The sequence below is a fragment of the Rhincodon typus genome, chromosome 18, assembly GCF_021869965.1.
Source record: "Rhincodon typus isolate 14 chromosome 18, sRhiTyp1.1, whole genome shotgun sequence".
Classification (NCBI taxonomy): Eukaryota; Metazoa; Chordata; class Chondrichthyes; order Orectolobiformes; family Rhincodontidae; genus Rhincodon; species Rhincodon typus.
This window is the reverse complement of record NC_063349.1, coordinates 37,248,639-37,262,483: the sequence shown is the minus strand read 5'-3', so window position 1 is coordinate 37,262,483 and position 13,845 is coordinate 37,248,639. Positions and strand designations below refer to the sequence as shown.

General features: G+C 39.1%; 1 protein-coding gene across 1 annotated transcript in view; it reads right to left on the bottom strand.

Annotated features, from left to right (window-relative positions):
• Nucleotides 1-6,447: 6,447 nt before the first annotated feature.
• ptprq (protein tyrosine phosphatase receptor type Q) overlaps nucleotides 6,448-13,845 on the bottom strand; it is a 173,279-nt gene continuing 165,881 nt past the window's right edge. Inside the window, exons 49-50 of the mRNA XM_048607916.1 lie at nucleotides 10,154-10,277; nucleotides 6,448-6,485 (exon numbers count right to left, since the gene is read on the bottom strand). Of these exons, the coding sequence (XP_048463873.1) occupies nucleotides 6,448-6,485; nucleotides 10,154-10,277 (162 nt within the window). The remainder of the gene's footprint in view (nucleotides 6,486-10,153; nucleotides 10,278-13,845) is intronic.

The following is a 13,845-nucleotide window of genomic DNA, read 5'->3' as shown; positions in this document are numbered from 1 at the left end:
GGGACCTGGGCTTCATTCCAGCTTGGGCGACTGTCTGTGTGGAGTTTGCACATTCTTCCCATGTCTGCGTGGGTTTCCTCTGGGTGCTCTGGTTGCCTCTCACACTCCAAAGATGTGCAGGTTAGGTGAATTGGCCATGCTAAATTGCCCTTGTGTCCAGGGATGTGCAGGCTAGGTGGATTGGCCATGGGAAATGTGGGGTTACAAGAATACAGTAAGGGGGGTGAGTGCGAGTCTGAGTGGGATGCTCTTCAGAGGGTCGGTGTGGACTCGATGGGCTGAATGGCTTGCCTCCACGCTGCAGGGATTCTATTGTATGAAATAGATATAGCATTAGGGCACCGAGTAGATTATAGTATAATTCACTATATTCCTAATGCAGCTGTTGAAGAATGGTTATTAAGAAATGATGGAGCAATTTGATTAGAAATTAAGCTTAGGAATTCACAACTAAAGCTCTTCCTGGCTGCTATGTCGTCATCTTATTGTGATATTAACTTCCTCTTGACGTTGGCCCAAGTTCTGCCTTTGTTTGATAACCTACAGCAACGATTGTGTCCCATGATGTTTAAGACCCATAGAAACTATAGTGTTTGTAGCAAACACCATCAAATCACATCATCAAACCATATATTTCTTGATTTAATGCTTCAATTATATGTTATGTTTTGTCCAGTGAATAACACCATTATTTTCACAATTTTTGTTTTACTACAGTACTTTGTATTTCACAAACAATTTTTGTGATTTAACATACTGCAAATTATATATGTAGTGTTTGCCTATCATTAGGTAATGGAACAACAATACCATGTATAACATACTATTAAATAGCAATGGTTCTTAAAACAAAATCTGAAAATGTTCCAATGAGGCAACATAATCATTTGAGAATTAAATTTGCATCTTACTGCTGAAGTATCCTTTAATTTTTATAAATCTAAGCATTCTGCATTGAACGAAAACAATTTAGTGTCATGCAATTTTTCTTTATTTGTTGAGTATGGTATGGTCTATTCATTTCAAGATTAAATACTTAGTAACAGGGCCTGTGTGATCAGTCATTAAATAAAAACATATGGAATTACCTAAATTAACAACATTTTTAAAAATATTTAATTTGTAATTGTGTTATTGTTTGAGAATGTACAAATAACAGATAATGAAAGAACAAAAAATAAGTTTTCATGCATTAACAATTATTCTATTATTATAGTGATCTCAGTTTCACAGTAGCACATAGAAGAAGCCCATTGTGGGATGCTGAGTGGCATAGCTCATAGCAGTTGTTAGCCTGTCAATCACATTCTTGACTTTAGTCATGTAGCTGCATTTACACACGTAGGGCTAAAATACTTCCAGCGAGTGCAATAAAGTATGTTTAATTATAGGAACAACAATACAAAATAAATAAAATATTTTTACTTAGTGGAAGTTGAAAGGAATTGAAGTATAGAAGGGAAGTATGTGATTCTCTAAAGGAAATGGGAGACATAAAATATTTTTTGGTCCATGAGCAAAGCCACAGGAGCTCAACTAATATAGGTTCTGAAATTACATCTTGGTTACTAGCACAGGAATGCTTAGCTTGTCCTTCTAAAATTTACTTAAATCATCTAAAACAAATTGCTGCAAAGACAGACATGTTGCAGAGGCTTTTCAGCTTCTATTGATTAGGACAAATACAAGAATGCCAAATTTCAAATTATCATAATCATTTATACTAAGGAGAAAAGCTGTCTGGTTGGCAAGTCAATTCTGACAAGCTAAAGCATTGCCATTGAAAGAGCAATGTGGAAACTATGAGCTTCTCATGCTTCTAGGTAATTCAAAACAGGCACAAGACACAAAGTGCAAGAGAAACTCAGCAGGTCAGGCATCATCTGTGCAGCGAGAAACTCAGTTAACATTTCAAATCCAATGACTTCTCCAAGACTTGAACCTTTTGTTAGGAGAGAATGGGTCCCTGCATATGAATTCATGTCACCTGTCAAATATAAAAATTTCGTGTTACAATCTTAACTGATTCCCAAAAATTAGTTGTTAATGTAGTTATTGGTCCAGTAAGGAATGTTCATAAGTGCTGCCAAGCATGGGATCACATCTAAAAGAATATATTTTGTTCTGGGTTTTGCAAGTGCTGGCTTGTGGAGTATAGTTTATACTCTGTCTATCATGAACAGCCATAGGAACAGCAGTAAGCCATTTAGACAATCAACCGTGCATTGTCATTCAGTTAAATCATGGCTGATCTTTTACCTCTTCAACCATGTTCCTGAATGTCATTTGTCTCTGGAAATCTATTGATTTCTATCTTCCTATTTTATGATTGAACTTCTGCAGTTTTCTGGCGAAGAGAACTCAAAACATTCACCAATCTAAGTGAGGAAATTCCTCCTCATCTCCTTTTAAATATCCTACCCTAAGATTATGTCATTGGTTCTAATGTCACCACCAGGGGAACATTCTATTTATATCTACCATGTCAAGAACTAGAAGAATTTTGTAATTTTGAATGGGATTTCACTCTTCACAATTCTGAAATGTACAGAGATAGTAAGAACTGTTGAGGTGTTCCTCCAGCTCCACACTGTGTTATCTCTGAAAAATACAGACCTAGTTTCTTCAATGTCTCCTCATAAAAGATTCTCACCATCCCAGGAATTAATTTGGTGAACCTCCTTTGAATTCACTCAATGGTAAGAATATCCTTCTTTGGATAAGGAGACCAAACTGTACACTATACTCCAGGTGTGACCTCACCAAGACTCTATTCAACTGCAGCAAGATATCTTTGCTTCTGATTGAAATCTCCTTGCCAATACATCGTGTCAACATATCATTTTCTTTCCTGATTGTTTCTGGCACTTGCCTGCTAGCTATTAGTGAGCCAATGAAAAGAACAGCTGGATCTCTTTGGACAACTGCACTTAATATTTAACATTTAAGAAATATTTTACTTTTCTGTTTTTCTACAAAAGTGAAGAACCTCACATTTATTTGCACTATATTTCATCTGCCATGTTTTAGACCATTCACTAAACCTGTCCAAGTCCTCAAAGCCTGCTGGTATCCTCTTCACATCTTATGACCCCTACCCAGTTTGGTGCTATCACAAGATTTGGAAATAGTGCAGAAGGTCCAAATACAACCAAATAGATTGTGAACAGTTGTAGACCCAATCCTGAATTTGCAGTATTCCACTTGTAACAGCCTGCCATCCTGAGAATGATCTTATTTATTCCTACTCTCTGCTGCTTTCTATCAATTCCCAATCCACAGTAGTATATTCCCACCAAACACGTGAGCTCTAATTTTATTTACCAGCCTCTGTGTGGAATCTCATCAAAAGCCTTCTGAAAATCTGATTCTTTGGTATTAATGCTACAAGTAACACTGTCAAAAAAAGCTCTGACAAGTTTTTCAAACATGATTTCCACTTTTATAAATCCATGTTGACTCTGTCCAATTTTACAAATATTCTCTGAAAGTTCTGTTGTCACATCTCTACAATAGATTCTAATATTTGGCAAAGCTAATAGGCTGGTTGTTCTTTATTCTCTTTCTTCCTCCCTTCTTAGGTAGTGGGGTTACAATTACTACCTTCAAGTCAGTAGGAATTTTTCCCAGAACCTATTGTGGCCAGATAGCACACAGCCTGAACAGCTAGGCCCCAAACCAGAATTGGCAACCTTTGAGTAGCCAGGCCCAGTGGGACTTTCAGGACATGTCAAGCACAAAGCATCTGCTCAAGACAAAGGCAGATAAGGATAAACCGAACTTGCCATGGAAAACAAGACTGGTTTATGTATCAGAGATAGTAGGAACTGCAGATGCTGGAGAATCTGAGATAACAAGGTGTAGAGCTGGATGAACACAGCAGGCCAAGCAACATCATAGGAGCAGAGAGGTTTATGTATTAGAGTTTTGAGCAGACTCACCAAAGCCCTGGGTTCCTGCCATGATCATGTATGGAGAGGGGGATATACCCTTAAAACATCAGAGAATGGATGCCAATGGAATGCCCAGAGTCTTTCATAACTGGTACTGGGGATCCCATCGGACACACTGTGACCTGGAAGATCACTTGGCTGAGAGAGTGACAAGAAGAAGGGAAACCTGGTGACTATTCCCTCAAAGAAGACTCAATGCAGTGGAACTCCAGCTACTTGGAGAAAGAGGGAAAAGATGATCACATGTGGGACCAACCTTCACCAAGTTCATCAAAGCCAACTATACAGCATGGCCAAGTCTGGTAGCCAGTAGTAGTTTTGATAAGGATTGCAACAAAGACTTAATGTTGCAATTGGTAGTGAAATTAATACAAGAATCTGGAGTTTTATAGTGAAAGAGCAGGGTTTTCAGTAATATTTGGCCATACAGCTCCTTTTGTGTCTTTAGTGTATTTTGTGAATAAAATTGTAACATTTTTGTTTGTCTCACATGTATTCCCCAAATAAAACAAGTTTACGTATAAACTTTCCAGAGTGTCCAAAGCACAGACAACACTAATGAATTATGAAAGGTATCCACCAACACATCTAATTTCTCTACAGCTACTTCCTTCAAAACTCTAGAATTAAGCTCACCTGATCCAGAAGATTTATCACCCTCAATCCAGAAACTGTTTCAAGTACTACCTCTTTACTAATACTAATTTCTTTTTATTCCTCTGTTTATAAAGTCACTTAGTTGACTTGTATTTCTGGGGATTTATCTTATTTTCTGTGAAGACAAAAGGAAAGAAACTACCTAGTTTATTTTCCATTTTCTTGTTTGCCACTAGAAATTCTTCTGTTTCTACTTGTAATGGGTCCTCACTTGTCCTTGTTAATCTTTTCCCTTTCACATCTCAATGCAAGCTTTTACAGTATACATTTCTGTTTCTTGCTAGCTTACTTTCATATTCTCTTTTCTCTTTCCTTATCAGCTTCTTCTCCTCCTAAGGTAGGGCATATGTTACTCCCAATCCTCAGGTTTACCACCATCTCTGGCATTTTTATAAGCCAATTTCTTTGATATAATGCAATCTTCAACTTCATTCATTAAGTATAGTTAATTCACCTTTTGATCAACTAATTGTTGCACTATACAATCAAAGGATACAGTATCACACTGGCAACTGAAATTCATATGTGAAGTTGCATTATTGTGCGATGAGCTGAATATCTTTTTGGATTGATGGCAGTTCTTTGCAAATGAAAGGAATGTGTAAAATGCTTGAGCCTCTTCTGAATACTTGGAAGCATGAGTCATCTAAAGTTCCCCATTGCTACCACCATGATAATGCCTTAGCCAATCAGGGTCAATCTGCCAACAAATAAGCAAATCTTTTCATTGTGGTATAAATTGACATGATTGTCTGAAATTTGGCATTCTTGCAATTCTGAAAACACAAGAATGAAAGCTTTGGTTACTTGCCTCTTTCCAGCAAGATAAAATGAACAACTTCACACTTACGTTAAAATAGAGAGAAAGAATTCAAGCAAATATATACATTAGAGCTCCATTAAGTATCCTCAGGTCCAAACCCTCTTTTTAAATAAATAATATTTAAACATTTTCCTGACTCAAAGTCTTATATAAATTTGTATGGTATAATTTATACTCAATTGTCAGATTTACACTTAGGTTGCTTGATGTTATGCTCGGTCCTCAATGCAAGCAAAATTTAAAATGGATTGGTTTCTCAAAGCAGGGATTTTTCCTTCACTTCAACAAAAAAAAAATTTAGAATTACAGAATGGAATTACATCCAGAGAAAAACAAGGGCCAACCTGAAAGCTTTGTTTGAATTGGTGCAAAGTAGCATGTGTATACAGTACAGTGTCCCTGAAGACCTACAGTCTGAATTGCACTGGGAGATTAATTTCTATGGTGTCAGAGGGGTGAGTGTTCAGCTGTTCAGGACCACAGACTATTCTGCCAGTGTGCACAGAGTTCAGCTACAGAAACCAAAGGGAGACCATTGGATCAGAAGTGGAGATAATTCAAAAGTCACAATAAAACTTTGGTGATTAAAATAATATACAGAACTCAAATTTATATTTACTTCCAAACCAAACACACTTACACATAAAATTACACACTACTATCTAAAATATGCACAGCAAAAGCAACAGTGTCATGAAAAATAAAACTTTACAACTTATTTGGCTCACTTTACAATGAAAAAAATGCAATAAGTTATAAAAGAGCAAAAATAAGCAGCATAGTAAAATCAAGGCCCTAATGTGGGACAGAGATACAAGAGTTTCCAAGTTAATTTCCTGAAATGATTTAGATATTTACAATCAACATGTTCAGGGATGTTACACAGCTCTGGAGTAGGTGGGATTTGAACCTAGTCCTCCTGGTCGAGAGGTAGCAGCACTAACACTGTGCTGCAAGAGCCGTTTGAAATGAATTTAGTGAACCTTCTTAATATCTTTCAGCAGTGTCTGAGAATTACATGGTTGTTTCCTCCCACTCCAATTCCACATCACCTAAAATACATTAATGGAAAAATCGGTATTAACAGCATAGCAATTTTAATCCTGTGCAAAAGCCACATATTCCTTAACTGCTAATGGTGCATTTTCCATACACTGACAAAGCTCTGTAGATTACACCCTAGGGGACTAATTTTAACTTGGATCTATGGGGTCACGGCAAATCATCCTGCATCATCCCCCACGCCCCCAAATCATGAATCCTGACCACACTGCCAAAATGAGGTGTTAGCATTAATGGGAGATCAAGCCACCATGTGTGGTTGAGTCCATAAGAATAGTCTCCTTTGGCAAAGGCTTACATTTTGGAATGTTTATCAGTAAATCCACAATAAAGGCTGTGTTATGTACCTGACCAAATCCCCTCAAAATATATCAAGGAGACAATCTAAACCTTAACTTTTATCTTATTTAAAGGCAAGTGTAAGATGCTGCATTCCATACCTGCTGAGCTTTTCCAGTAATTTCTGTTTTTGTTTCTGATTTCTAGAATCCGCAGTTCTTTTAGTTAAAATGGTCAATCTGTTCTAATAGTTTAACAGTCAGGCAATGTAGTACCTGGCTCACCCCAGAAAGGTGAAAGCTCAATTTAAATGCTTTTAAATATCACCATGTGATGTGTGTATTGCTAGCAAGGTCAGCACTTATTGTTCATCTTTAACAGCTCACCACCACCTTCTCAAGGGCATGGAAATAGGCAACCAATGCAGGTTTGCCATGGTATTCCTATCCCCTTAGTAAGTTAGAATTAAGTTTAGTTTAGGCCACCACTCATCTGGGCTTGGGTAGCCTTTGCAGGCTTGCACTTAGGTAAAGAACAAAGAACAAAGAACAAAAAAAAATTACAGCATAGGAACAGGCCCTTCGGCCCTCCAAGCCTGCACTGATCCAGATCCTCGATCTAAACCTGTCACCTATTTTCCAAGGATCTGTATCCCTCTGCTCCCTGCCCATTCATGTACCTGTCTAGATACATCTTAAATGACGCTATTGTGTCCGCCTCTACCACCTCCGCTGGCAACGCGTTCCAGGCACCCACCACCCTCTGCGTAAAGAACTTTCCACGCATATCTCCCTTAAACTTTTCCCCTCTCACCTTGAAATCATGACCCCTAGTAATTGAGTCCCCCACTCTGGGAAAAAGCTTCTTGCTATCCACCCTGTTTATATCTCTCATGATTTTGTAGACCTCAATCAGGTCCCCCCTCAACATCCGTCTTTCTAATGTAAATAATCCTAATCTACTCAACCTCTCTTCATAGCTAGTGCCCTCCATACCAGGCAACATCCTGGTGAACCTCCTCTGCACCCTCTCCAAAGCATCTACATCCTTTTGGTAATGTGGCGACCAGAACTGTACGCAGTATTCCAAATGTGGCCGAACCAAAGTCCTATACAACCGTAACATGACCTGCCAACTCTTGTACTCAATGCCCCGTCCGATGAATGAAAGCATGCCGTATGTCTTCTTGACCACTCTATCAACCTTCAGGGTACAATGGACCTGAACACCCAGATCTCTCTATGCATCAATTTTCCCCAGGGCTTTTCCATTTACCGTATAGTTCGCTCTTGAATTGGATTTTCCAAAATGCATCACCTCGCATTTGCCTGGATTGAACTCCATCTGCCATTTCTCCTCCCAACTCTCCAATCTATCTATATTCTGCTGTATTCTCCGACAGTCCCCTTTACTATCTGCTACTCCACCAATTTTAGTGTCATCTGCAAACTTGCTAATCAGACCATCTAGACCTTCCTCCAGATCATTTATGTATATCACAAACAACAGTGGTCCCAACACGGATACCTGTGGAACACCACTGGTCACAGTTCTCCATTTTGAGAAACTCCCTTCCACTACAACTATCTGTCTCCTGTTGCCCAGCCAGAAGGGTCTAGGCCCGAAACGTCAGCCTCTCTGCTCCTATGATGCTGCTTGGCCTGCTGTGTTCATCCAGCCCTGCACCTTGTTGTCTCGGATTCTCCAGCATCTGCAGTTCCTACTATCTCCAGTTCTCTATCCATCTAGCTAGTACACCCTGGACCCCATGTGACTTCACTTTCTCCATCAGCCTACCATGGGGAACCTTATTGAACACCTTACTGAAGTCCATGTATATGACATCCACAGCCCTTCCCTCATCTATCAGCCTTGTCACCTCCACAAAGAATTCTATCAAGTTGGTAAGACATGACCTTCCCTGCACAAAACCATGCTGCCTATCACTAATAGGCCCATTTTCTTCCAAATGTAAATAGATCCTATCCCCCAGTATCTTCTCCAGCAGATTCCCCACCACTGACGTCAGGCTCACCAGTCTATAACTACCTGGATTATCCTTGCTACCCTTCTTAAACAAGGGGACAACATTAGCAATTCTCCAGTCCTCCGGGACCTCACCCGTGCTCAAGGATGCTGCAAAGATATCTGTTAAGGCCCCAGCTATTTCCTTTCTCGCTTCCCTCAGTAACCTGGGATAGATCCCATCTGGACCTGGGGACTTGTCCACCCTAATGCCTTTTAGAATACCCAACACCTCCCCCCTCCTTATACCAACTTGACCTAGAGTAATCAAACATCTATCCCTAACCTCAACATCCGTCATGTCCTAAAGAAAATTAGTTGTGGGCAGAATTGCAGAGCAAAATTCCTTCCCCATCAGTTTCCTTTGCCTGAACTGTTCTGATACAAGCAATTCAATATTCAGAAATGACTTTAAGTCGTTTATGACTTTTGGTAATTGTTGGAGACTCACAGTTTTTTCTGTTGCTGTAGAATTGATCTTTTTTATTCTGTTTAGGAGTGTCCGTAAACGCAAGATGATCCAACGTTTTCAGAAGGCTAACACATCAATGCCAAACTTAAATCTGACTTCTCTTAGTAAAAGATATCTATATATATTTTCATTATTTTCCCAATGTTGTAGTATGAATTTTAGACGTCTTTGCTATGTTGGACAGTTTCATTATGACTGGTCAAGAGTGGGTGTGACCTGTTTTGCAAGATTTTTTGCTCATTTGATTGACAATGAAGACTGTGATTTGAACCCTGCTTCTATGACTGGAAGCCTAACAGTCTGCGACAGAGTTCCTGCTTACTCACAGGAACACTTCCTAACATTAAGCTCCGGTAAGCCCTTTTCTATGCAATCTTTGGGAGTCATGCAAAGAATACAGTACAGTTAGTGCTTTATTCATACATAAAATATTTTTATATAGTTAGAATACAGAAGCTACCCAGTATATTTGTGTTTGTGGTATTTAAGAGTGTTATGGGATAAGGCAAGGAGAGGCACATTGGTAAATATACACTGGAAATTATTCTGAGTGATATCGTAAGAATGCTTGCAATGTGACATTTCGAAACCTAGAATACTACGTGAATGTTTTATATATTTGTATCAAGTTCTTCTTTCTGACTTTCGAATGGATGCATGAGTCTGTGCAGTAAACATTAAACACCTATGTTAAACAGTGGACAGGACAGTTTGATATGAATGTGCCAAGTGTTCATATAATAACACCGATCACTATAATTTTTAGGATATGCTTCAATTTATTTTTGGCTCCCAGTAGTGACTGGGAACTTTAGCTCTATAAGTATTCTAAAAAGGGTCATTTTACATAATTGTACGTATATTTTAAATTTGTCATATTACCTTCCATTGTATCTAGTGAGTCCATTTTTTGCAAAGCAGCATAATTTACAAACCACAGTGCTCGATTGGTTCCTTTGTTATTCAATAGCTCCAAAGCACATTGATGTAAGAACATGTACTGAGCCTGCATTCAATCAAACATTGAAATATTTTTAGACTTTAAGAAACTAAAAATAGATAAACTGAAATTGGGAAATGAACTAAACCATTATTAAAACATAACATAAAATATATTTTCCAAAATAATATCTGTATCAAATACAGTGCAATGGAGCAAACTGGTTCACCATAAACTTTCAAACATTTAATTAGAAATATATTAATCATATGAGTTTCAAACAAAAAAATCATTTGCACAGTTTCATGGAGTTATAATTCTTTCATAATATAATGCAGATATAACAATGTCCAAAAATATATCATTCCCTAACTGGAGGGGCATTACAAAACCATCAAGATTAAACAGCAGAAGATAGCTGTGTGTTTGAGAGACAGTTGATGAGAGGATTAGAAGAAATCACTTGTATGCTGAATGACTTTGCTTTTCCTTTTCCAAATAAATCTGAATCATACTGAAGAACTATACAAGATACAAAATATTAAAAGCCATGAACAGCCAATTTGTCTCAAATGCCTTTTTGAACCTTTGGAAAAACTGCAAGTTTTGCAATCTCACTTAAATTATTGGAGAAAACTGAACAACAGTTCCCTCACATTCACAAACTCTAATTAGTATTATTGAGTATATTTTAAGTGCATTTCTTTGATTAGGAGTATCTTCATCGAAGCACTTCACTGGACTGCTCAAAATTCAAATTAAAATGAAAAGAATTCTCTCTCTAAGCGATGGGTATTTTCCTTAAGCTTAACAAAAACCTCTTCAGAAGTCTTTAGCAAATGTTAAGGCCCTATTATTCACATTTCTGGGTAAAAATGCTAAAGTCAACAAAAATCCATCGTGATCACTAAAATCCACAATTTTTTAAGCCAGGCCTTAAAGTGTTATAAAATAAATCACCATGGCTACATAAATACAACTTAATTATTAACTTCAAACATACAGAAAGCCTACATGTTACTAAATAAAAAGCCAAAAACCCAAATTAACAATAAATATAACATTAAAATCACATAATTACATTACAGCTGCTGAAATCCACATTTATGCCTTTGTGACATAGAATTAATTATTCCAACGCAGTCCTGCTGACCTCCCACATTCTAACTCTGTAATTCAAAACTCTGCTACCTACATCTCAATAAGTCACATGCATTTATCGCTCATGCAGTCATTGACCAAAACTGGCTTTTTGTAAAGAAAGACTGCAAGTATGGTTAGGAAAAGCTATCAAGAGAAGGCAAATTAGATTTGGGCCCTTTTTTGGTAGTCAGCCGGAAGTTGACCTGGCTGTCCTCAACATGACTTTGGATCCAATGAAGTCTTATGGCTTCAGGTGAAACATGGACAAGAAAACCTCCTGCTGATTACCACGTACCATCCTCTATAGGCTGATGAATCAGTCCTCCTCCATGTTGAACAATACTTGAAGGAAGCACTGAGGGTGGCAAGGGCACAGATTGGACTCTGAGTGGGGATTTCAATGTCCACCACCAACAATGGATCAGTAGCAGCATTACTAATTGACCTGATCAGGTCCTAAAGGACATAGCTGCTAGATTGCATCTGCAATAGGTGGTGAGGGAATCAGCAAAAGGGAGAAACGCACTTGACCTCATCTTTACCAATCTGCCTGCTGCATATGCATCTGTCCATCATAGTATCAGTAAAAGTGAGCACCGCACAGTCTTTGCAAAGATGAAGTCCTGCCCATGCATCCAGAACAACCTCCATCACGTTGTGCGGCACTATCACCATGCTAAATGGGACAGACTACGAACCAATATAGCAACTCAAGATTGGGTATCCATGAGGCGCTGTGGGCAATCAACAGCAGTAAAACTAACTCCAGCACAATCTGTAACCTCATGGCCTGGCATAACCCCTACTCAACCATTACCATCAAGCCAGGGGATCAACCCTGGTTCAATGGAGACTGCAGGAGGGCATGCCAGGAGCAGTACAAGGAATACCTAAAAATGAGGTGTCAACTCAGTGAAGCTACCAAACAGGACTACTTACACGCCAAACATCATAAGTGGCAAGTGATAGACAGGGCTAAGCATTTCCATAACCCTCGGATCAGATCTAAACTCTTCAGTCCTGTCACATCCAGTCGTGAATAGTGGTGGACAATTAAACAATTCACTGAAGGTGGATACTCCACAAATATCCCATTCCTCAGTGATGGAAGTGCCCGACACACCAGTGCAAAAATAAGGCTGAAGCATTTGCATCAATCTTCAGCTAGAAGTGCCAAATAGAAAAATCATCTTGGCCTCCAACAGAGCTTCCCAGCATCACAGATACCAGTCTTCAGCCAATTTGATTTGCTCCACATGATATAAGAAATGGTTGGAGGCAGTGGATACAGCAGAGGCCCTGACAACATTCCAGTAGTAGTACTGAAGATATATGCTCCAGAACTTGATGCTCCCCAAGCCAAACTCTTCCAGTACAGTTACAACACTGGCATCAATGACACAATGTGGAAAATTGTCCAGGTATGTCTTGTACATAAAAAGCAGGACAAATCCAACTTGGCCAAATACCGCCCCATCATTCTGCTCTCAAACGTCAGTAAAGTGATAGAAGGTGTCATCAACTGCGGTTATCAAGCAGCACCTGCTCAGCAATAACCTGCTCAGTTACACTCAGTTTGAGTTCCACCAGGTCCACTCAACTCCTGACCTCAGTACAGCCTTGGTTCAAACATGGACAAAAGAGCTAAATTCCAAAGGTGACGTGAGAGTGACTGCCCTTGATATCAAGACTGTACTTGACTGAGTATGGCATCAAGGAACCCTAGCAAAACTGGAATCAATGGGTATCAGGGAAACTTTCTGCTGGTTGGAGTCATACCTGAAACATAGGAAGATGGCTTTGATTGTTGGACGTCAATCATCTCAGCTCCAGGTCATCTCTGCCAGACCCTTGCCCATTCACTTAACCTGTCTATATCCCTCTGCAGACTTTCACTGTCCTCTGCACACTTTGCTCTACCACTCATCTTAGTGTTATCTGCGAACTTTGGCCATTACACTCGGTCCTCAACTCTAAATCATCTATGTAAATTGTAAACAATTGTGGTCCCAACACTGATCCCTGAGGCACATCACTAGCCACTGATTGCCAATTGGAAAAACACCCATATATCCCACTCTTTGTTTTCTGTTAGTTAAATAGTCATCTATCCATGCTAATACATTACCTGTGACAATGTCCACCTTCATCTTATGCAGCAGCCTTTTGTATGGCACGTTGGCAAATGCCTTCTGGAAATCCAGATACACCACATCCACCAATTCCCCATTGTCCACTGCTTTCGTAATGTTGCTGGGTGAAAGTCCTGGAACTCTCTCCCTAAGGGAATTGTGGGTCATCCCACAGCACCATGGACTGCAGTGGTTCAAGAAGGCAGCTCATCACCACCTTCTCAAGGGCAACTAGGAATGGGCAATAAACATTGGCCAGCCAGCAATGCCCACATCACACAAATGAATAAAAAAAGTGAGGGATTAATGCTGGATTTGACAACACACTGGTTAAGTCACAGTTGAGGTACCACATTGTG